This window comes from Scylla paramamosain, chromosome 42 (assembly GCF_035594125.1).
Source record: "Scylla paramamosain isolate STU-SP2022 chromosome 42, ASM3559412v1, whole genome shotgun sequence".
Classification (NCBI taxonomy): Eukaryota; Metazoa; Arthropoda; class Malacostraca; order Decapoda; family Portunidae; genus Scylla; species Scylla paramamosain.
The window spans coordinates 4,062,501-4,087,500 of NC_087192.1; the positions used below are offsets into that span (position 1 = coordinate 4,062,501).

A 25,000-nucleotide genomic window follows, 5' to 3' on the forward strand; every position below is an offset into this window, starting at 1 on the left:
CCAGATGTGGAGGCAAGGGCCTGGACTGGACTGGTGGTGCGGCCGGGGACTTGATGAGACTCGCTGCCTCGCACGGACGAATTGCTCCACACACCCACCGCAAATGCACCAAATTCCATCCATTTCTTCCCTTGGCGCCACAACATCCACCTGCTGTCCATTACTGTCATCACCACCACCGAGGCCTTGCTCACCACCATCACCACCGCCATTTTCCAGTCCTCTCCTCCACACTGTCCCTACCTTGCCACTTACTGACCCCAAATAATCACAGGGGTAGCAATGTCCGCTATCCACTTGTGCCCACACCTATCCACACATCCACGGTAGGCATACCCAATACCACCTGCAGTTCTGTCTGCATCCTCACCTGCGTTTCCTTTCCAGCCTCATTTCCCGTCCAAGGGTTGAACGTTCTTAGCTCTGCCACACTCCATACCCAACACTCTCTGCTGTCTTCTCTGCTCCAGAAAGCACTGTCAGTCTTCTACTTCCACCTGCAACCCAAGGTCAATTCTCTAGCCCAACACCCTGTCAGTCTCTCCAAAGCCCCTGCCTTAGTCCAGCCTGCCCCTCACTATGGCTACTCGGGACTAGTGAAGTTAATGTTTGTCATAATCATAACGTACACAAGTCTATGCCGTGGTAATATGCCGTGTACATTAGCGCCATAAGGGAAGCGTGTGTGTGTGAGAGTGTGTGTGTGTGTGTGTGTGTGTGTGTGTGTGTGTGTGTGTGTGTGTGTGTGATAATCCGCGGATGTAGTACACACACACATTACATTAGACAGGGAATAACGTTCACACACACACACACACACACACACACATACTGCAAGAATATATACATAAAAAAAAAAAAAATGGAATAAATGGGATTATTTCATCGCATTTAAATGTTACGAGACTCAGCGCCGCCACACCTTCCCTCGCCGTCTGTCCGTGTGTGCGCGTGTGCTAGATTAAATAAACTTCCATTCCCCCTCCGGTCTGAGCTCGTAAACTGGTACCTTCTGGCCTGTAATTATTAGTTCCTGCTACTACTACTTGCACGAGTGTCTGATTTACTATCCTCACTACTATCCAAGTGTTATTTGACCCTCATAAATGATAGTGGCTCTCATTCATATTTTTCCTACTACTGCTCCTCATTCATGTTTTTTAATTTCTTCCTCTTTTCTTTCATTCATTCATTATTTTTTTTTTGTTTATTCATTCATTAATTCTCTAGTTTACTCGTTCATTCAGCTCTCCAATTTGATTCTCCTATTTATTGTTGATTCTCATTCATGTTTTTTTAGCTTCTTCCTCTTTTCTTTCACTCATTCATTAATTTTTTTTCTTCATTCATTAATTCATTCAGCTCCTCAATTCGACTCTCGTATGTGTCTCTGGTTCTCATTCATCTTCTGTTATTTCCTTTCTCTCATTTATTAGTTTTCTAGTTCCTTAATTCATTAGTGTAGTTTACTCATTCATTCACCTCCCAAACTTGGTCATCGGATCTACTACTAATTCTCATTCATGTCCTTCGGTTTCTTGTTCTTTTCATTCTCTTCATTCATTAGTTCTCTAGTTTTTTTTTCTCATTCATTAGTTTCATTAGGTCACTTAATTATTAAGCTTCGCAAACTTCACTGTCCCTAAATGTCATTGGTGAACGCTCCCTCTGATTCATGTGATTGGTTAATGTCTGGGAAAGCATGGACGTGATTGGCTGCCTTGTGGTTTAGGATGCATGCTATTGGTGGAGGACGAGAAAAAAAAAAACTGATCATATAATCACGTGATAAACTCTTTGACCTTAAAATTTGTATGATTAATGGACCTATATTCATCATCAAAAATATCCCTTTTACCTTGACATATACTCTTATTCAATATCACTCTTACAAAATATCTACCTCGTGCTTAGATATACTATGTCATTTAGAAGTGTTCGCTTAGGTAAATGTGCGTACAATTTTACTGAAAATTACCCTCCTACTTAGAAAAGGAGAATGTTCTATTGATCCATATTTGCACGGCACACGCACGCACACTCGCATATAACCACACACACACACACACACACACACACACACACACACACACACACACACACACGGGAGAAGAGTATCAAGACACATGCGGAACTAAAACTGGCTAACCCGATTTGAATAACTTTATTTATTTATTTATTTATTTATTTATTTATTTTTTAGAGTGAGCGAGCGGGATTCAAATTATTTTTTATGTATTTCTTTTCCTTTTCTTTTCTTTTTGTAGTCCAATTTCCCTTCATACTTAAACACACCCATACAAACGCGCGCGCGCGCGCGCACACACACACACACACACACACACACACACACACAACACACACACACACACACACACACACACACACACACACACACACACACACACACATACACACACACACAACCTAGAGGACCGCAATTAACAACACATCATAAAATTGAGAGAGAGAGAGAGAGAGAGAGAGAGAGAGAGAGAGGAGAGAGAGAGAGAGAGAGAGAGAGAGAGAGAGAGACGAGAGAGAGAGAGAGAGAGAGAGAGAGAGAGAGAGAGAGAGAGAGCAGAAACCAATACACTTATGAATTGAAAATAAAAGACACACTCGAACAAACAAAAATTACAATACTTCATTATCAAACACAGCACTTTTTACATCCTCGTCCTCCTTTCTCCCTCCTTCCTTCCTTCCATGTATTAACATATGCATGTATTTCACACCTGCACTAAAGTCACGCTCTTATCTAATATTTAAAAGGCAATTCACTTCGATCACATAAAACTTTACTGCTTTATCATGTCCTCGAGTTGCGGGAGGAGTGGAAGAGGGAGAAGGAGTGGGAGAGGGAGAAGCTGGGGCGGGGACTGGACGGTGCAGAGAGAGGGGACAAGCGGAGATGAGGAATTCGGGACATGGGGGATAAGAGATGAGGGAATGGGGAAGCGAGAAGAAGAAAGAGACGGGAAGAGCAGAGGACAGGAAGAGAAGAGAAGGGGCAATGTAGAGATGGATGTGGGATAAATATACTTGAGGAAGAGAGGGAGGAATGCGAAGGAAAACAGCAACAGACCTAGAAGGAGGAGGAAGAAGAGGAGGAGGAAACTGGGACAAAGGTATAAATGAAGAGGGAACAAGAAGAAACAAACAATAGGAAGGCATACAAAGCCCCTAACCACAAAATAAATAAATAAATAATAAAATAAATAAATAGATAAATAAATAAAATAACACCCATTCTCTATTAATCTTTTCACTACATTTGGCAAACCCTGCCTTACACCTTGACCACTGAGGCATTTCTTAGTGACCCGCAGCACCTCGAACATTACACAGGTAAGGAGCTGCAAAATCTATACTTCCTATTCCCTTCTCTCTCTTGTGGATGCTAATAAAGACTCCACACCTTTGAGTATTATGAATTGTACATCACAATCAAACCAAGGAAACGAACCAAAAAGCCAGCAACTCCACACCTAGACTGCCCACAACCGTACCCGGATCCGGCCACGAGTCATGATACCCTGTGACGTGGCGGCCAATGACTAAATAAAAAGGGAAGGGCAAAAAAGGACATTTCCAAAAGCAATAATAATAACTGCAAGGCGACTGGCCAGCTCAGACCGCCATAGAGGAACGCAAAATTTATAAAATTATGCAGTAAATGTAGCGTTTGGGACGAGAGAGAGAGAGAGAGAGAGAGAGAGAGAGAGTGAGAGAGGAGAGAGATGAGAGAGAGAGAGAGAGAGAGAGAGAGAGAGAGAGAGAGAGAGGAGAAAAGAAGAGAAGCAAGCGAAAACAAGAGAGGAAAAAAGAGAGACTTGGAAAGAGGGGAAGAAAGGAAAAATGAGACAGATATAAGGGCGAGGGAAAGAGAGGGTAAAAGAAAGATGGGGGACGTGAGAAAAAAAATAGGAAGGAAAAAAAAGAGAGGAAAAGTAGGGAGAGGGAGAGAGAGAGAGGGAGAGGGAGACAAGGGATAGGGAACGTTGGAGGAAGAGGATGCAAGGGAGAGAACAGAGGGGAAAAAAGGGGGAAACAAATAAAGGGGGAAAAAATTGTAGGGAGCTTGCAAACACCAATTTTGTCTGTGGTAGTCAATATCAGTCAAAATTGCATGAATCGAGTGGGAAGTGCATAATTTTTTTTTTCCTTTATTTCTGCGGTGTTGGTGGTTCAGAAAATCGAGGGTTACGTCAAGTTAGGTCAGGTCAGGTCAGGTCAGGTCAAGTCAGGTTAGGTTAGGTTAGGTTAGGCTAGGTTAGGTTAGGTTAGGTTAGGTTTTGTTTTGTTTTGTTTGGTTAGGTTAGGTTAGGTTAGGTTGGGTTAAATTACCTTAGAATATGTTACATTATGTTATGTTAGGTTACGTTGGATGCTTGGAGGGACCTTGTTTGCGTCGTGTATGGAACTCCTTTTATGAAGGGGAAAGAGAGGGGGAGGTGAGGAAGTGGGAGATGGTGCACTGAGAGAAGTTAGTGTGAGTTTGATGAGGGAGAGGGGAGAGAGTAAGAAGAATCATGCATAGGGAAAGAAGGGGAGGTGATACACTGATGGGAAGGGACGGGAAAGGAGCGGAAGGTGTTGATAGGGAACGCATGATGATGGGGAGGTAATGAAGGAGGGGGTGTTTAAATAAGGGAGCGAGAGAGAGTAGGGAGAGAACGGATGGTGATGCAGTGATGAGAAAGGAACGGGGAGGAGAGAGTGATGATGGGAAGAAAGAGCTGAAGGGCAGATGTCTGAAAATAATAGGTAGAGAAAACAGTTAAAATATTCCGTAAAATTTACCTGTGCTCTCTTATCAATAAAAAAAAAAAACACACACACAGGTAATAACTAAAGCAGATTAATTAACAACCACACGCCCAATTTAGTCCTTCAGTGACAGTGCGAATCAACAATAAACAATTCACAGTGCTAATGAATCGCCCTCAATTTTTTATATCCTGCTTCAAAGGCAAGCAAGGCCAATTCAGTATAGCAAATCATTATATTACGTTGTTTCGCTGTAAAATTGCATAGATTAAAACCCAATGCACGGAGGGAGTTAATGTTACTCTGATGGCGCAAATGTTAGCAGTGTTAGCTGTGTTATTCCGACGGCCAGGTGTTCCCAAGGTTTATGTTTATGGCGCTTCGTGGGACAAAACTTTTGCATACGTGCGTGAAAACACCCTTCGCTCCCTTTAGGACCCCATAACTATCTCCTTCCCTCCATTTAGTCTCTCTCTCTCTCTCTCTCTCTCTCTCTCTCCTCTCTCTCTCTCTCTCTCTCTCTCTCTCTCTCTCTCTCTCTCTCTCTCTCTCTCAAGATGCAAAAACACAAATACAATATAAAACGTTTCATTATAAGCTTTTCATTTACAACAGACAAACGCTTCATGTCATGCCGCTGTGTGAGGCACTACTGAGGTCGCTGTTTAGAACACAGCCACCTCGGCAGGGGAGGGAGAAGAACACTGATTTTGTCTCCTAACAGAATCTAGACCACTGAAGAAAAGGAAAATTATAGGTAACTTTGCTTCACATCAACACCTATGAATTTTTTTTTTTTACTTATTTATCTATTTACATTTTAAAGAGACTGGTTAAGGACACACACACACACACACACACACACACACACACACACACACACACACACACACACACAATGCATGCAAATAAGAAAGAAAATGGAACTGAGAATAAAGAAAATATAGCTCCCAAAATGTTTATCATAGGTAAAACAGAACAAAAACAAGGCCAATTTTGTTCTGGAGGTGTCTTGATACTAAAATAAATAAAGTCTTAGGAGGAGAGGAGAGAGAGGAGAGAGAGAGAGAGAGAGAGAGAGAGAGAGAGAGAGAGAGAGAGAGAGAGAGAGAGAGAGAGAGAGAGAGAGAGAGGAGAGAGAGAGAGAGAGAGAGAGAGAGAGAGAGAGAGAGAGAGAGAGAGAGAGAGAGAGAGAGAGAGAGAGAGAGACGTAAACAATTCCATAGTGTACTAATTAAATGAAAGTGCTGATAACTAAATAAAAAAAAAGAAATAATAATGGAAATGCTTATAAACACCATCTTGGAAAGTGAATAATAAATTAATAAAGACTTGAATAAAGACGCTCGCAATCCTTCGTAAAAATATGTCAGAATGAATAAAAACAGTCGAAAACAAATAATAGGTGTCTGGAAAACCTCATAACTCTAAAAAAATAAATAAATAAGAAAGTCGAATAAGATTAAACAAAACACTTACAAAAGAAAAATAAAAAAAAAATAGCATGGTGTCAATTCCATATACACACACACAAAAAAAAAAAATAAAATAAATAAAAAGAGACGAAGAAAAATAAACAATTCCCTCACAAACTAAAGGAAAAATATCAAGATGTCATCTCCATAAAAAAAAAACAATAATAATTACTAACAAATAATCAAGAGAAACAAACAAGACGCTAACAAACCAAAGAAAAAAAATGAAGGTGTTAATCTTTCCTCCCCCACAAAAAAAAAAAAAAAAAACGTAGCAACACCCACATGGCCGCCATTACCAGTAACTCTGAAGGGGAAAAAGGCAGCGGAGGTCGAAGTTAAAACAGATGTGCGGGCGAAGCAGACAACACTCCCCCGCCCTTTCACGCCACAACCCTTGCCTCACGCTGCCTCGACTGTGGTGGCGGGGAGAGAGGTGAGGGTAGGGAAAGGGTTAAGGTAGTGGTTAGCTGGTGGTGGTGGCGGTAATAGTAGTAGTAGTAGTAGTAGTAGTAGTAGTAGTAGTAGTAGTAGTAGTAGTAGTAGTAGTAGTAGTAGTAGTAGTAGGTGTTATGGAGGGGAAGGAAGGCAGAAGGCGAGGGGCTCTCCTTCACTACAGGGACCACCACCACCCTGCACATTTCATCACCAACAAAACAGCAATTCCAACAATGAAAAAGTTCCATTACATACATTACGCAAGGGCTGTACTTCCTGAGCGGCGCGGTAAAACATCTGTATGCTATATATTAATTACAGGAATTACAACCAGGCTAATTACACAAGTACACGAAGATAGTTTTATACAATTTACGAAATGTCCATTATGCAATTATTAAAAGTGAGTATTAGCTGTGTTTATTACATATCAGCGAATATATGAGTGCAGTTCGCAATGATACGGATGGAGAGATAAAACGATAAGGATTAAGGGAATAAGGATTACAAGCAGATATAAGAAGTAAGTATCATTATTGTCTTACATTTAAAAGCCTGATTGCATTGAAGGGAAGTGAATGAGTCTATTTCACCGCATCCAATCGCTTACAATCACCAATCATTATCACCATCACTGTAATCTTCACCTTGACCTCTTTCCCAATACCACCACCACCACCAGGAAGAGGAGGAGGAGGTGAGGGAGTCCAAAAAATCGTCAGAAGAGGAAGACGGAAGCGGCGGCCGAGAGGTTATCATCGATCACCCTCCATGAAGCAGCCACTCAGCCACTCAGCCACTCGCCCGCTGCCCACTCCAGCCTCTAAAACCCGTGAACCAGTTTTCAGCCCTAAACTCCACCCAAGTTGCCTCCTGCAGCGTCTGGTGGAGTCTCCTGGCCTCCTGAACACACTAACAAGGAGAGAAAGGGAGTCTGTAACCTGCCTCCTCCTCTTCCTCCTCCTCCTCCTCCTACTACTACTACTACTGCTACTATTCCTATTTCTCTTCCTCTTCCTCCTAATAAAGTCTGACATTTACTCTTTTCTTCCTTTTTTTCCTTTACTCTTGCACTGTCTTCACCGTCGCTTCCTCATACTCTTCCTCTTTCTCCTCCTCTTCCTCTTCATAAAGTGGACATTTACTCCTTTCATTCATGGCTTCCTTTTCTTTCTTTCTTCTTGCAACGTGGTGAGTGTTGCCCTCGCCTCACTCACTTCCTCATTCACTCCTCTTCCTTCCTCAGTCCTTGTTTCTTCTCGTTCCTCTAGATTCTTCAGCTACATATCCATTCCATCTACTAACACTCATACACTGCCTCGCTTCTTTTTCTAGGCATTAACATATCTATATATGTTCACATAGCCATACTGAATTCTTCTTTGTAAATGCCTCTCTCTCTCTCTCTCTCTCTCTCTCTCTCTCTCTCTCTCTCTCTCTCTCTCTCTCTCTCTCTCTCTCTCTCTCCACATAACCACACCCTGTAATCCACTGACCTGTATTCTTAAACGTGCTGGTATCTCACAAGGACTGCTTTCATAAGCTCACAAAAATGAGTAGACGGTCGCACGAGTGTCTTCCTTACTAACAGTGTTAAATATTTGTTAAAGTACCACTAGACGTATGGAAAACCTTCAAAACTATATCTTCCACTAGAATTTGTAATCGAGTTTGACGAGATGTTTAAGGAGAGAGAGAGAGAGAGAGAGAGAGAGAGAGAGAGAGAGAGAGAGAGAGAGAGAGAGAGAGAGAGAGAGAGAGAGAGAGAGACTACATAGCGAAGACTGAAGAGACAGTGGAGATTAGAACTAAACACATAATAAGACAAGGGAAGCTGCAAGAAGCCATCAGCCCTCCCTACACGTGGCAGTCCCTGTATAAAACAAAGCTACCTACATATCCTTACCTATCTTCCTCACCCATAAACTTATCTAACCATCTTATACAACTCCCTATTGACTCCACTGACTGCACAAATAAAAATCATTTCATTCACCACTGCAACAAAAGAAGAAGCGTGGGTTCACTCTTCACGGTGTACACACTTCCTTAACGCGCTCCATTAAGGCGAACAGGTGAACAAATATAATTAATACCTGTGCTCCTTGCCGCCAGCAGGAGCGCCCCAACGGTAATCAGGGCCTAGTGACCGCCTCAGCCAGTCAGGTGGGGCGGGCAGCAGGTGAGAACTCCCACGGTGATTATCAAGGGCTTTGTCTTTAATGTGGGGCGGAGTGGTGGTGATGGTGGTTGTGTGGTTGTTAGCTAGTTGTGTGAACGAGTGAATGAGCGAGACTTGTGTGAGGCATGAATACGTGTATGAGTGAACGAGCTAGGCTTCAGTCATAAGTGTTAAGTTGAAGTGCGCGGCCTGGCGCCGAGAGATCACCTACCTCCAGCCTTCTGTTCACACCTTCTGTGAATAAACACCTGCACTGTTACCTGCGTTTCCTGTGCCCCTGCTGGTCAAGAGTCGAACATGGCGCAGTGAGTAGGATCAGGACAAGGCTGCAGTGGGTACGGCGCAGAATGGAGAAGCAGTTGGAGGCGCTGGCTGCCCTGCTAGCGCGACAGTCGGAGCAGAGTCAGGCTCTGCTAGCGCGACAGTCGGAGCAGAGTCAGGCTCGCGAGGAGCGTTTAACCCAGCTGCTGGAGAGAGTGGGGACACAAGCTCCCAGTCGCACCACGGCGAGCAATGAAGGCGAAACCACAGCCCGCAGCACGTCTACCCAGGGCGCGAGGTTCCCGACGTCCGCCACCATCATTCCTCACTTAACGGCGTCAGCATCTTTACGTGAGTTCGACACGTGGCGCCATAAGTTTGAAGGATACGTAACCCTCGCCAGGATAGACTGTCTCTCCCTGGCTGAGCAGAGGGCGGCACTCGCTGCTGTCCTAGACGACGAGTGGACCCGTACACTTCGCTACGGGATAAGCTTACCGAGAGACGCGGAGTTAAGAACCATCCTCGATGCAATGTGTGAGTACCTGCGAAGCCAGCGCAACATCATCATGGATAGAAGAGACTTCTACTCCCGCGTGCAAGAAACGCAAGAAGGTTTTGACGACTTTTTATGTGCTGTTAAGGAAATCGCCAATTTCTGTGACTTTTGCGACCAGTGCATAAACCATCAGCTGCGTGACAGAATTGTCGTTGGGACACGAGACGAAGTGGCTCTGAAACGCATGCTGGAAAACAAGAAACTCACCCTTGAAAACGCCATAGATATTTGCAGAGCATCAGAGAGCGCTAACCAGTGTAGTGCAGTACTAAGGGGCGGCTCTCACTCTTCGAGCCATGGTGTGAACGCTGTCTCGAACTACAGGAAGGGCAGTTTCGGGGGCTCAAGCCCCACGGGCTGTTATCGTTGTGGCAAAGATTGTCGCAGTGACAAAAGGGGATGCCAGGCAATAGATAAAGTGTGTCGTAACTGCGGGAAAAGAGGGCATTTTGCGAGTGTATGTCAGCAGACAGTGAGGAAACGACGAGGAGCTTCGAGGAGTTCCTCAACTGTCTCTCCTCATCGCGGTGCAGGCCCGAGGCGGGGAGCCAGTGCCAGTGTATACCAGCTCTTATCAGGCGTATACACAAAGACGGTGACGGCACGACCTGCGCCCCAGGTGCTCATTACCGCCACACATCCCGCTGGAAGAGACAAGATTACGTGGACTCCTGACTCTGGGGCCGAAACGACCGTTATTGGCCTCGACACGGCAACACTCCTTGGAATCCCGCCCTCCAGCTTGGCGCCCGCTGATGGTGATGGACTTTATGCTGCCGGTAATCACCCCCTCACCTGTGTAGGAACTTTCTCGTCGCACTTGCAACTGGGCGACAGGGAAGCTGAGACTGTTGTGAGCGTGGTGAAGGAGGTGAAGGGGGCGCTGCTTAGCTGGTACGATTCCATCGCTCTCGGAATCCTCCCCGAAGATTTTCCGGCTCAAATCCGACCGCTACGCAGGGAAGAACAGCACACCGGCAACAGCTCCATCAAGTACCCGACCGCCTCGCAGCCACCTCTATCTACGCCCACAGAAGTGATCAGCTGGCCTCATTCCTACGACCCTACGCCACAGCAGCGTGCGGGGCACGCTGCTGCTGTGATCAAGGCCTTTCCCAGCGTCTTCGAAGCAAAGGAAGGTTTACGTGCAATGGCTGGTGGATCCATGGCCATCGAGTTGACAGACGACGCTCGACCCTTCGCCGTAACAGCATCTCGTACAATCCCTTACAATTGGCGTGAAGAAATTAAGAGCCAGTTGGAAGAGCTGCTTAACAAGGGAATCATCGAGAGTGTGGACTACCCTACGGCATGGTGCCACCCCATCGTGCCTGTCCCAAAAAAGACATCTGGTGTAAGGCTGTGTGTTGACCTGACACGACTCAACCGTTACGTGAAGAGGCCCGTGTATCCAGTGCGCTCACCTCATGACGCCATCGCCTCGATCGGGACCGGAGCAGTTTGGTTCACCACTCTTGATGCCAAGATGGGGTATTTTCAAGTCCCCATTAGAGAAGAAGACCAGGATTTAACCTGCTTCATAACACCTTGGGGTCGGTACAAGTTTCGGCGAGCGGTTATGGGTCTCGTCTCGTCTGGAGACGAGTATAACCGTCGAGGAGACCAAGCTCTCGGCGACATACCTAACACCATCAAGATCGTGGACGACATCCTGGCCTATGACTCCACCTACAGTGCGCACTTAGCCCATGTCATTCAGATTGTGCGGCGGTGTGACCAGCACGGCATCACTCTCAACCCACAGAAGTTTACATTCGCGGAAAGAGTGGTAGATTACTGTGGTTACTCTGTTTCTGGACAAGGCTACACGACAGACTCAAAGAAAGTTAAGGCAATCTCTGACTTCCCACGACCACAGCACATCACCGACTTACGATCATTCATGGGTCTTACAAACCAGCTTGGAAGCTTTTCTCCTGCTGTGGCTGCAGCTGCACAACCCCTCAGAGATCTCTTACGCCCGAAGAACAGTTGGTGCTGGTCTCCTAACCATGAAGAGGCGTTTGAGAAGGTGAAACAGTGTCTCGTCAGCCCACCTGTCTTGGCATACTTCGACCCATCATTACCAACGATGCTACAGACTGACGCCTCAAGGATGCACGGATTTGGATTCGTTCTCCTGCAGAAGCACAGTGACCAGTGGAAGATGGTGCAATGCGGGTCAAGATTTGTTACAGACACAGAGAGCCGCTATGCAGTAATAGAGTTGGAAATGGCTGCAATCGTCTGGGCAGTCAGGAAATGTGGCACCTACCTGAAAGGACTCCCTCACTTCGATCTAGTGCTCGACCACCGCCCGCTGATACCTCTCCTCAATAGCAAGTTGTTGGGAGAAATAGAGAACCTGCGGCTGCAGCGCATGAGGGAGAAGCTTGCTCAGTATTCTTTCACAGCAAGCTGGCAAAAGGGATCGACACACTGTGTGCCCGACGCCCTCTCACGTGCTCCAGTACAGGACCCAGTGGGGGAAGAGGATGCTGCTACTTCTGGTGACCTCGACCCTCTCCACTCAGCGGTCATCTCAGCGTTATCTGCCACCAATGAGGACGGCGTCCGCTTAGCACCACTCCAGGATCAGACTGTGGAAATGGTACGTGCCGCAGCAGCAAGAGACGGGGAGTACTGCTTGCTCAAGAACGTCATCATCGAGGGCTTCCCTGATCATTGCCACGACCTCGATCACCGCTTGCGTACGTACTGGCCGGTGCGCAGTCTGCTGGCCGTAGACGACGACCTGGTGGTTTACGGGCCGAGGCTTCTTATTCCCCACAGCCTCCGCCGAGAAACACTAGAGCGACTCCATGACAGTCATCAGGGGATGGAGCGCACCAAGCGACGGGCCCGACAAACGGTGTACTGGCCTGGTATGGACAGAGACGTTGAGAACGTCGTTTCTGGATGCTCACTATGCCGTCCACTCCTACCAAGCCAAGCCAACGAACCTCTCTGGCAGGACACGGACACACCCAGCAGGGTGTTTGAGTCAGTTTCTGCAGACTACTTCCACGCAGCAGGCCGTACATACCTCGTGTATGTAGATCGCTTGTCTGGGTGGCCTCACGTGTCTGCATGCTCACGTCCAGCATCGGCTGATCAGCTCGTTCGTGTCCTTCGGGGTGTGTTCGCCGACACGGGCGTGCCTGTTCTCCTGAGGACTGACGGTGGACCGCAGTTCACTTCTTCATCGGTACGGCGCTTCCTGGCTCGATGGGGGGTGGAGCATCGTGTATCTTCACCTCATTATCCACGCTCCAATGGTCACGCCGAGGCAGCGGTCAAGTCCGTGAAGAAGCTGATCCTCACGACCACACAGCAGGGACACCTGGACGAGGATGCGTTCGCTCGCGGGTTGCTGGAACTGCGCAACACTCCGAGGGCGGAAGGGCGATCACCAGCACAAGTCCTCTTCGGTCATCCTATGAGGTCCTGTGTCCCGGCTCATCATCGCTCATACGCTCAGCAGTGGCAGCGCGCTGCTGATGAGTGCGACGCCAAGGCAGAGCGACTGAGGAAGAAAGCGAAACTTCGCCACGACGCGTCCGCCCGTACTCTTCCTCTCCTGCACCTCGGTGGCCACGTCGACGTTCAAGATCACACGACAGGCCTCTGGGATCGCCTGGGTGTCATCGTGGCTGTTGGGCGAAGGAGAGACTACCTCATCAAGATGGGCAGCGGTCGCGTGATGTGGCGTAATAGAAGACACCTACGCCCACACAGACCTCTTGCTCCCCTTCCTGTCGAGCAGCACACCGCTCATGGCGGTGCAGCGCTTCAGCATCAGGGTCACGAGGAACACCACCATCCCGGCAGCCCGGAGCATCAGGGTAACGGGGTACACCGTGGCCGAGAGCAACCAGAGCGTCGAAGCAGCCGACAGCGTAGGGAGCCGAGACGACTGCAGGTGCGGTGGCACCGTAGCACCTACGATTAGTCGTACGTGTTCATTGTACGCTGTGTTTGTTTTGTGTATATGTACCGTGTTTTCTGTACTTCAATCATTGTAACTTTGTTTCATGTGTTACGGTAGCCATAACAAAGATAAGGAATCTTCCTTATGTCTCGGGGGAGGTGTGTGGTTGTTAGCTAGTTGTGTGAACGAGTGAATGAGCGAGACTTGTGTGAGGCATGAATACGTGTATGAGTGAACGAGCTAGGCTTCAGTCATAAGTGTTAAGTTGAAGTGCGCGGCCTGGCGCCGAGAGATCACCTACCTCCAGCCTTCTGTTCACACCTTCTGTGAATAAACACCTGCACTGTTACCTGCGTTTCCTGTGCCCCTGCTGGTCAAGAGTCGAACAGTGGTGGCGGGATAAGAAGGAACTGCTGGTAAATAGATGAATTAAAAGAGAAGAGTTGGAAGTAAGAAGGGTGGTTAAGATAAGTGAAGAAAAGAAAGATGTGAAGGAAAGGCAAAAAAAGGGAAGGAAGTGAAGACTTTATGGAAGGCAAAGGAGGAGGGATGGTGAAGATAGGTGAAGAGAAAGGTGAAAAGGGAGGAAGTTAGAGGGAGACAAGAAGAGTCGAGGAGAGAATGGAGATATAGGCGAAGAAGACAAAGATGGGAAAGATGAATGAACAAAGAATAAAAGGATGATAAACATGAATTATGAAAAGAATGTTAGGGAGGAATGATGAAAAAGAGGGCGGAATTTAAAGGGAGAAAGGGAGAAAAGGTTTGTGGATATAGGTGACGAATAGAAAATGTAGGAGGAAACGGTGAAAAGAGGAAAGTGAAAGGGAGAAGGGAAGAGAGGGTGATGGATGGAAGTGATGGAGACGGGCGAAGAGAAGTAGGAAGAGTGAAAAAAAAAAATGAAAATTCGGAGATGAAGAGATGAGTGAATAAAAGAAGGTAAGTGACAAAAACATTAAAAATCAGGTAAAGAAAACAAAAGAGAGTAGATGAAGGAATAAATAACAAGTAAAAATGAAGAGGTGACATTATTAGGACGTGAACGAGGAAGAGAGAAGAGAAAGAAGACAAAAAAAAAAATGGCAGTCACGTCACGGAAGACATGAACTACAAGGAAAATGATGTAATGAACAATCAATAACAAAACCGAAGTAAGGATGACGAAGGGACGTGATTAAGATGTAAGGAAGGGAGAGAGAACAGAGAGGGAGAAAAAAAAAGTTATAGGGAGTCACGTAAGAACATAAATGAACTGCAAGGGAAAGAAACTACTGAACATTCTACAACAAATTAGCGCACTTGGTAAATTCGTACCGCAGAAACACTGAAAGAGACGAGAGGGGAGAATAAAATCTTAAGTAAAAGGAGAAATACATAGAAAAGTAAAAAAAAAAGAACGAAGAGGAAACTGTAAAGAAAGAATACGTGTTAATATAAGAAGATAACACTACCGCTATGTGTGTGTGTGTGTGTGTGTGTGTGTGTGTGTGTGTGTGTGTGTGTGTGTGTGTGTGTGTGTGTTTGCCGCGGGCGTGTGTACCTCCTAGTGTCGTCTCAGCACCTCAAGAGCAAAAGAGTATGTATTCGAATGAATAATTGAACAAAATACACGAGCCTTTAAACACCACCAACAAAACACTCCTCCTCCTCCTCCTCCTCCTCCTCCTCCTCCTCCTCCTCCTTCTCTTCCAGGCCCTCCACTGTTTGTTGTTGTTGTTGCTGTTGCTGTCCATTATCATCTTGCTCCAGCACCAATCTTTTTATTTTTATTTTTCTTCTTCTTACTCCTCTTTTTATTCACCTTCTTCCTCTTTTTCTTCCTCTTCTTTTCCTTTCTCCTTTCTCTTTTCCTTCCCCTATGCCTCTTCTTCTTCCTCTCCTCCTCCTCTTCCGTGTCGCCGGCGGGGGTGATGAAGGGGCGTGAAAAATACAGACAGGCAAACAAAGCGGCAGTTCACGCTATCAGCCGCCACTTTCCGGGCAGGATGGATACTTCCTGCCGCAGCTATCACTCCTGTTTTCTTTTTTCCCTTTTTCCTCTTTTTTTCCCCGTTTTCCGTTTTTTTTTTTTTTTTTTTGCCACGACCGCCACCATCACCGCCACATTTCTTTGCATACTTCCTAACGTTGTCACTATCATCATCAATCACCATTATCTATTACTGCACTATCTATATCACTCCACCGCCAAGACTGTTCACCATCATCACCATCAATGTATCACCATTACCGTCGTCAGTGCACCATCATCACCAGCACTATAGCAATGCAGTTTCAGTATCATTCTATCATCACCATCATTATAACCACCAACAGCACTCTGCCCACCATCACCATTAATATATCGCCACCATCACTGCCGCCATCTAGACCACCAGTATAACAACAACCTAAGCAACAACAACACCAACAGCAGCAACAACAACAACAACAACAACAACCCCGGTCATTTCCTGCCTGTCACTAACAATACAGAGGAGTTAATTGCAACACTTCATCAATTATTCTCATGAACTTTCGGCTCGCGTCAGGACAAGCTAAGACAAACACAACTGCTGGGTGTCCTGTGTCCTGCGCGGCTTTCACTCACTCCAGTCCCTCCTCATGCTTCTTTTGTCTTCCCTAAAACTTCCTTTCTTCCTTAAATACGAGTCTTTACACTTCATCCCCTAAAATGATTAATTCGATCAGTTGTATATAATTTAATTCTAGTTTATTTTTGTATAGGGAAGGTAATATTAGTTTGTTAGTTATTGTTATTGTTACTATTATTATTATTATTATTATTATTATTATTATTATTATTATTATTATTATTATTATTATTGTTGGAAGTGAATAAACAAGTGAACGAAGCCATTTAATGAATACACTAAAACTCTCAGTTCTAATTTCCTTCATTAAAACAGAATTTGAATGTACCATGACCACAAAAAAAAAAAAAAAAAAAATGTTAAGAAATGCTAACTTGAAAATGTTTTACGAATGCCACCAAAATAAAATGAAGTTAACAATAAACGAAGAAAACGTTAATTACCTTCTAATATCAATAAAAAATATTCGAAACACAAGTACGTAAAAAAAAACACGACAGATTCTCGAGATAGTGGTTCTTACAATTATCTAAAAATGAATTCCTAAAAAAATAAATAAATAAATAAAAAAAATAACGAAATACCCTCTAGAAAATTTCAATTACCTTCCAATAAAAAAAAAAAAAAATCTAAGAACACAAGAACGGAAATATCTCCCATGACAATTCCCTTTGCCGAAGCTTCTTTCCACTCACAACTTAACAACACAGAAAAACAAGGAAAGCTGCAAGAAGCCATCAGACAGACACTTCCTATACTCACCTATCCTCCCTATCCAAGCGTCCCAGCACACCGCGCCTCCTCCTGGACGCCACTTAAGGCACCGCGGGTTTGCCAACTTTTAAAGCACACAAGAGGCGTTTCCCTGCGACCCTGGCAGCGATCGAGGCCAAATAAGGGTGACTCTAGGGAGGCAGAGAGACTGTGAGGGCTGCAGAGTAAGCTAATATCACTACGCTCCACCTCTCTTCCTTCCACCCTGTCTGTCTGTCTTGCCTGTCTTGCTGCTTCCCTGCTTTCTCTTCCTTCCGTCGTCCCTGTCTACCTGCCTGCCTGCTTTTTTTTTTGTTTCTTCTGCTTGTTTGCTTTCGTTTTATTCCACACTGTCTGTCTACTCGCCTCTCTCTCCACTCATTCATCCATTCATTTATTCATCTATTCCACCAGCCTAACTTTCCTTCCTTCCTTCCATTAATTCATCCACCTCTTCTGCCTGCCTGCCTGTCTGTCTTTCTTCCTTACCATCCTCCCATCTATGTATTCTACCTGTCTGCTTGCCTCCCTGCCTTAACTTACTCCTCCCAACGAGATATTTCCATCATTCCTTCCTTCCCTCCCTTCCCTGCTTCATTCTTCATCTTCTCTTTCCTTCCTTCATTCCTTCCATTCTTCATTCCTCACTTTCTCTTTCCTTCCTTCCTTCCTTTCCTTCCCTGCTTCATTCTTCACTTTCTCCTTCCTTCCTTCCCGTCAGTCTCCTTACGCACTCCACAAAAACGTCCCCCCCTCTCCTTCCTTCCCTTCCTTCAATCCTTCGCTTATCAATCACTTTGTAAAGGAAACCATTCTACTGCAGTGAATAACTAGTGTCAAGCCAGAGAGTGTAGGAGAGTGAGGGAGAGTAGAGAGTGGAGAGAGAAAGGGGAGAGTGGAGAGTAGGAGACCAGTGGATAGAAAGGTGGTAATGGGAAGGAGAGAAGAGTGTAGTGAGAGGGAAGAGGGGAGAGAGAAGGGAGAGTAGACACTGGAGGAAAGAATGGTTGGATATAGGGAGGGGAGAAGAGGAGATGGAAGGGAGGGAAAAAGGGAATACTGGAGGAAAGAAGGGTGCATAGAGGAGAGAAAAGAAGAGGAGATAGAGGGAAGGCAACAAGAGTAGATGGAGGGAGGAAAAGAAGAGGGGATAGAGGGGAGAAAAAAGAGGAGATGGAGTAAAGAAAGGAGAGATAGAGAGGGAATAAGAAGAGGATATAGAAAGAAGGAAAGAAGAGAAGATTGAGAAGAGAAAAGAAGAGTACAGAGGAGAGAGAGAGAGAGAGAGAGAGAGAGAGAGAGAGAGAGAGAGAGAGAGAGAGAATGAGAGAAAGGGAAGTCTCTCTCTCTCTCTCTCTCTCTCTCTCTCTCTCTCTCTCTCTCTCTCTCTCTCTCTCTCTCTCTCTCTCTCTCTCTCTCTCTTTCAGCTGGGAGAGGACGTCCCGTTACCTGGCAGCCCCGTGGGAGTAACCGCCCTTTCCCCACCACCCTGACCATCCATTTCGTGACTAAACTAACCCTCCACCTCAACCTCCACACACACACACACACACACACACACAGGAACAGCAGGACCAAGGGATCGAAACCCGTTGAACCCTTATCATTACTCTGTTACACTCAAATATTACAGATACGGTGATATAAAGAGAGAGAGAGAGAGAGAGAGAGAGAGAGAGAGAGAGAGAGAGAGAGAGAGAGAGAGAGAGAGAGAGAGAGAGAGAGATATCCATTATCAGGCGTTGGAGTGAAGCTAAGTGTGTGTGTGTGTGTGTGTGTGTGTGTGTGTGTGTGTGTGTGTGTGTGTGTGTGTGTGTGTGTGTGTGTGTGTGTGTGTGTGTGTGTGTTTGTCTGTCTCTGTCTGTCTGTCTGTCTGTCTGTCTGTCTGTCTGTCTGTCTGTCTGTCTGTGTGTGTGCGTGCGTGCGTGCCTCGGGTGTAGTTTTAATTAGTCTCGTTTGCCTGCATGTGTGTGTCTGAGGTCAAGTGCAAACACGTTAGTAAGTGAGTGCGTGCTTGTTCAAACGCACGTGTATACCCACCACGTGTGTGTGTGTGTGTGTGTGTGTGTGTGTGTGTGTGTGTGTGTGTGTGTGTACGTCATTCTGTTTTCTTCATTTATTATATACGCTGAGATACGTGTCCTAATCTCAGCATATAAACTCGTGCACAGATGTGTGTGTGTGTGTGTGTGTGTGTGTGTGTGTGTGTGTGTGTGTGTGTGTGTGTGTGTGTGTGTGTGTGTGTGTGTGTGTGTGTGTGTGTGTGTGTGTGTGTGTGTGTGTGCATACGTGCATTAACGCACAAGCAAATAATAGAACGTGAATAAAAACTGAAGACAGGTGGCCGCGGTGAGGGCGTGGAGGCGCGCACCGTGACAGCATATGGCGTGGGACTAGCGGTGGTGGCAGTGGTGGTGGCGGTAGTGGAGTATTACCTGGTTACCTGAGGGAAGAGGAAGGCTGGGGTCGGCCTGTCTTCCCTCCCCCCCGGGCCTGTACACTGAGCTCAGTCATCGCACCGCCGCGCTCAGCTCCGGGACGCGCTGCTGTACATCCAAGGGTACACACTGCTAGCCTTGTAGTGAACCACGGTAGTAGCAGCAGTAGTGGTGGTCGAGGTGCTACGCGAGTACTTATAAAACACGTACATGGAACTATACCAATTGACTGTATACAAAAACGAGAGTAGTGATTGAAAAGTGTGATGAATCGTGCAAGTCACCCAAATGAGGAGAGTGTTCAGTGGTGATCCAGGAGTTAGGAGTGACTGAGTGCCGCATCAAGGTCGCCTCACACTGATTGCTACTCATCCCTGTTCCGGTACCCGCCAATCCTTCCCTCGCCGTCCTCTCCCCCGCGATGAGGTGACGGTCCCATCCCGCGCTGCTGTGAGGGCGGCGACTCACGACCCGCCACCGAGGAAATCAATTACATCATCAGGTGGCGCACAACGGGATGAGGCGGCGGGAGGCACTGATGGAGGAAGGCGACCCCCACCCCACGGAGGACGGGAAGCCGGTGGAAAATGTAACGGAAGGGAGAGAAGTGGAGCTAGAAACTACGCCAGGGAAGGTGGAAGAGGAAGAGAAGGAACACGAAGAGAACACCGTAGCAGAGTCAAGAGCCCTGAACAGCACAGACGGCGTGGAGGTGTGTGGCTCAGGTTCTCTGTAGTTTGTTGTGTGAAATATCAGTTGTAGAAACATGAAAAAAAAAATGTAGACCAATTAACTTGATTTATATGCCAGATTTTATATATTTAACCATAATTTCCTCAAATACAACTTAAGAATGTAAGAAATCGAAACGGATAAGCAAACAAGATGATAAATAAAAGTGAAAGAGCAAGGAATAAGAGAAGGGAAACGAGAATGAGAGAGAGAGAGAGAGAGAGAGAGAGAGAGAGAGAGAGAGAGAGAGAGAGAGAGAGAGAGAGAGAGAGAGAGAGAGAGAGATAACAGGTGGAAGTCGTGGCCGCAACGAGAACAGTCTCACACAAATGTTACCTGGTGGTCGCGAGATTCACTCCGCGACCTACTTCCCTCAACCTGCGGGGCATCCTCGGCATTAAATATTTATGTGCCTTCAGTAATGCAAGCACGTATGTAAAGTGGCGGCTGCAGGCTAAGTAACAGAAGGTCGAGTCTTCCGCGGTGCTAAAAGAAGCGCCCATGTACGAAGAGTATGAAGAAAGAGACTGATCACTGAAATTTATTTGACACTAAATGAAAATAATACTTTGGTTTTAGTCTAATATAAAAGTTATGACCGATTTCATAGTCATAGTCAATACTTTAGTCTGGTATATTTTTCATCGATTACACAAGGTATTTTAGGCCTATAAAAACACTTTAAACGCAATACAATCTCTCATGGGTCGAACACAAGTACCATGCATGCCTCCCTGATACGAAGTCGTGGTCAACAGCTGAGTAATCCACCACACTCATCCCCCGCTAAGTTATGAACGCTTTACTCAATCCCAAGCCCTCTGAACTGCTGAAATTACCTCACACGACCTAATAACTAACAGGACCTTAGCACATCAGAGGACTTATTACTGAAAAGAAACACTGGAATGACTGAAGACTACACGGCTCCATCAAAGACAACTATTAGTAAACTACTGACCACTTACAGACACCATCCTTTGTCCCTCTGTGCTAAAAGACAAAACACATAAGTGACTCAAGATTCCTCTGTTCTTAATCAAAGCGGTACGACATCGTGACCGTGGCCAAAGGAAACTATTAATAAGCTACTGGCCACATACAGTCACCACCCTCTGCCCCTCATTGCTAAAAGACAAAACGCAGAAGTGAATGAAGGTTACTCTCTCCCTGTCCACCACAGTACAAAAAACGCATGCATGTCCAAAGGCAACAATTACTAAGCTACTAACCACACACAGACACCACCCTCTGCCTCTCATTGCTAAAGGACAAAATTCACAAATAACTGGAGATTATTCAACTCCTGAATATTGACTGATACAATGTGGCGCGTCCACAGAACCAACCCCTACAAAACTAGTGACCACATAGGCACTCCCCCTCTACCGTTCCGTGCCATGCGTGTCTTTTCAATAACAATGACCGCGGCGCAGGGGAGACGCTCAGAAAATAACCATAATTACGTCACGACGCGCCCTGTGACGTCACGCGGCTCCAGGTGGCTGATTGGCTAATGAGGCGAGTCACCCCCAGAGAGCCACAGACTAGAGCCGCCGCCACCTGTCAGGATCTGAGGGTGGAGGGGGTGTGTGGAGGGACCAGAAGGGTACGAAAGGAGGGGTGAATAGTGGAAGATGCGTGTGGTGGAAGGATAGGGGACAGGAATGAAGGCAAGAACGAATGGTGGAGGGAAAAATTATGGAAGATGCGTGTGGAGGGAAGTGGAGTGAAGGAAGAATAGGTGACGGGATTGGAGGGATGAACGACTGGTGGATGGTAGAAATACAAGAACGAAAAGAAAGGTGGAAGAGGGTAATGAAGCTATGGATGCATGGTGGAGGGTAGAAGTGGAGGGAAGAGCGTATGTATGGTGGAGCGTAGAAGTGGAGAGGTGAAAAACGATGGAAGAAGGAAGTAAAGGGATGGACGAATGGTGGAGCGTGGAAGTGGAAGGAGGAAAACAGTGGAAGATAGAAGTGAGGCATGAATAAATAGTGAAGGACAGAAGTGGAGGGATAAATAAATAATGAAGGGAGGGAGTGGAGAAATGGAAGAAGTGGAGATAACGAGGGAGACAACAAAAAATATTCACAACAGTGTATGCAGAGGTAGCCCCCCCCCCCTCTCTCTCTCTCTCTGACCCTGACTGTGTTGCAGGGGCGAGGTCACCATGGCGTGCTGGAGGGTCACCGCCCAGCCAAGATCATCGTGACAGCAAATCGCAGACGAGGCCACCCGGCGGAGGACACCCACGCCCTGGACCGCAGTAAGGACGCACCTGCCTGAGTGCTCGGGTGGCGGGAGAACACGGGATGAAAATTAAGCACTTGATTTCATTTTAGTAACGCTTCAAGTATCATCGTTTTCTTTGAGCATGACTTTACTTTCTAAACTTACAAAAAAAAAAAAAATAATTAACTCACTGATTAACTAAATGGCTGACTGCCTGACTGACTAACTGATGAACTGACGAAATAACTAACGAAGTGAATAAGTAACTAAATATTAAATAAACAAATACTTACATAGCCAAAGCAAACATGATAATCTACGTGTAAGAAAACAGGAACTAACAGAATAACTAACTAACGGAAGAACTAAATAAATAAGTAACTACATATTTAATAAATAATCATATGTGTAATGCAAATATACAAGGTGCTTCATTCCGTTTCATCCCGTGCATTTTCCATCACCAAATCCCACTCATTCGTCTAATCCACACGAGCGTATCACTGTATCTGCTCCTATCCATCTATCCCTTCATCAGTGTTCATCTATATATTCTCGTTTATTTGTCTACCAACGTCCAACATATCTTCCTCTCTCTCTCTCTCTCTATTCACTAAACATCCACCTTCTATATATTTACCAAGATCCACATATAATTTACCACACAATGGATTTAGACAACTAAGTAAAAGAAGAAATTCTACTCAGCCCAGAAACAAAATGAAGGTTCCAGCAACTTTCTGTATAGACACAAGGAATAGAAACAAGATGATATATTGGTCTTTAATAACAAAGGTACTTATTGAACTACCTCAGGAGCGAGCTGGGATAGGAGAACAGCATCCGACAAAAACTGACGCACCTTCGTGTCCCAAATGAGGCAAAACACGGGGATCCAGGACTTATGCACTTAATAACCCCGCACTATTAATCATAATAAAGTACGTGTGGGAAAACAGGAGAGTGTTTCGCCATGAGGACAGAACAGGATGTAGCAAAAAGTCCTCAGCATTTAGTTATTCCAAGTGAGAGAAAAATAAAAAGGTAAAAAAAAGAAAAAAAGAAACGGAAAACAGGAGATCTACTGGTGTTGAATAGTGAAATTATATATTAAGCTTACGTACTAATAATAATCTACGTGTCAAAACTAAATAAAACAGGATAACATTACGATGGGAGGACAGAGCAGAACTCATCAAAAACATCTGACGCATCTACGTATTTCTAATGAGAGAAAACGGAGGATGGCAAGTGACGCCGGGTAATTTGAGTGAAGTGGGGGGGGGGATAAGGCGAAAAGACTCGCCACACAGCTGCCTCCTGCATTACTGAGATGAGCCGAATGGTGATCAGGCGTTTTGTGCGTGGCTACGAAGAATGAAGGCGGGGTATGTTGTCTATTTCAACCCTCCGTGACTACTTCAACCGTGTCTATTTCAACCCTCCAATGACAGACCATTTTTTGCGTTAGTCATGTCTGGACCATGAGAACCTCCACTACTTTCAAAAGGCTCTAGTTTAAATTACAGTGGTTATTAAGAGTGTTTCTGAGGTTCTAGTGACAAATTAAGAAGACCTCTACATTATTTTAAGGAGAAATAGTCTTGGGAACCTGAATAATAGGTAACCTTTGAAAATAATCATGTTAAGAGGGCAAAGCGATTCTGAATACGGGTCTTTGTATGTTAGTGTTACCTTCAGGCTCCTCCTTCCCACCTTTCTCTTTCTTTTCTCTTAGTTCTTTGTATATTTTTGCCCACATTATATAACAGTCACCCAAATTATATAACAAACAGTCGCCTAAATGATAAAATAACAAATTTAATATATCAGCCAAATGAGAAGCGCCTGAGGGTACCTGGCCGAGGAAAGAAAACGAGAGAGGAAGGGAATCCAGCTTAACATCTTCTTTAAATGATAGTAAATTTATCCTACTTATTAATCTATATACTTTCTCATCTACCTGTCCATATCTATCGCCGTCTGGGCATATCTATCTCACCACCTGTCTATAACCATCAAGTAACCGTGCCGAGTCAATAAGGAATTTTAAGACTAGACAAATTCATGAACCGGGACGACAGGTGGGTTCAAACAGGCCTCTTTTACACAGGGATTGCCACGTATAGGCCTACTGGCTTGTCGCAGCTTCCCCTGTGTTCGTGTGTTGTTAAATTATTGAACTATCAGTCTACACAACAAACAGCATTCATCGGTTCATCCTTCAACACACTGCCTCTTCCATTTTGTTTCTTCAGTTAGTGTTCAATTTACAAACACGATTTCCATTACAAAGACTGCCTGGCTTCAGCTGCTATTTATTCTTACTTAAATTGATCCTCATAAGCCTTGCAATCTAGTCACTCATAGTTATCCCTGCCTTATCTCTCACAGTTTCTCCCTCACACTGTCTCATATCTCCTCCCACACTTCCTTATATTTTTTTTTTTATTTTCTTTATTCCCCTCGTTATCCCGTTCCCTTTACAATTCCTATTCCCTCATATCATCTCCCTTACATTCCTTCCTTTCATCCTCATTCTATTTCCTAATACTTCTTACCTTCTCTTATCCTTCCTACTCACACTTTCGTTCTTCATACTTATTCTTTCCATCTTCATCCTATT

At 45.4% G+C, this 25,000-nt stretch overlaps 1 protein-coding gene and 1 long non-coding RNA gene across 7 annotated transcripts in view; one reads left to right on the plus strand and one right to left on the minus strand.

The window, feature by feature from the left end:
- LOC135093371 (uncharacterized) overlaps nucleotides 1-25,000 on the minus strand; it is a 95,622-nt gene that overhangs the window by 58,981 nt on the left and 11,641 nt on the right. Inside the window, exon 3 of one of the 6 annotated variants that reach the window (XR_010263330.1) lies at nucleotides 14,008-14,029. The exons of 4 other annotated variants lie outside the window; for them this stretch is intronic. This is a non-coding gene — a long non-coding RNA (uncharacterized LOC135093371). Of the gene's footprint in view, nucleotides 1-14,007; nucleotides 14,030-24,695 lie in introns of those variants that run through there. One more of the 6 variants, XR_010263328.1, reaches the window with a different exon arrangement.
- The window catches only part of LOC135093369 (NHS-like protein 3), a 26,336-nt gene continuing 20,070 nt past the window's right edge, over nucleotides 18,735-25,000 (plus strand). Inside the window, exons 1-2 of the mRNA XM_063992618.1 lie at nucleotides 18,735-20,119; nucleotides 22,300-22,408. Of these exons, the coding sequence (XP_063848688.1) occupies nucleotides 19,925-20,119; nucleotides 22,300-22,408 (304 nt within the window). The 5' untranslated portion in view covers nucleotides 18,735-19,924. The remainder of the gene's footprint in view (nucleotides 20,120-22,299; nucleotides 22,409-25,000) is intronic.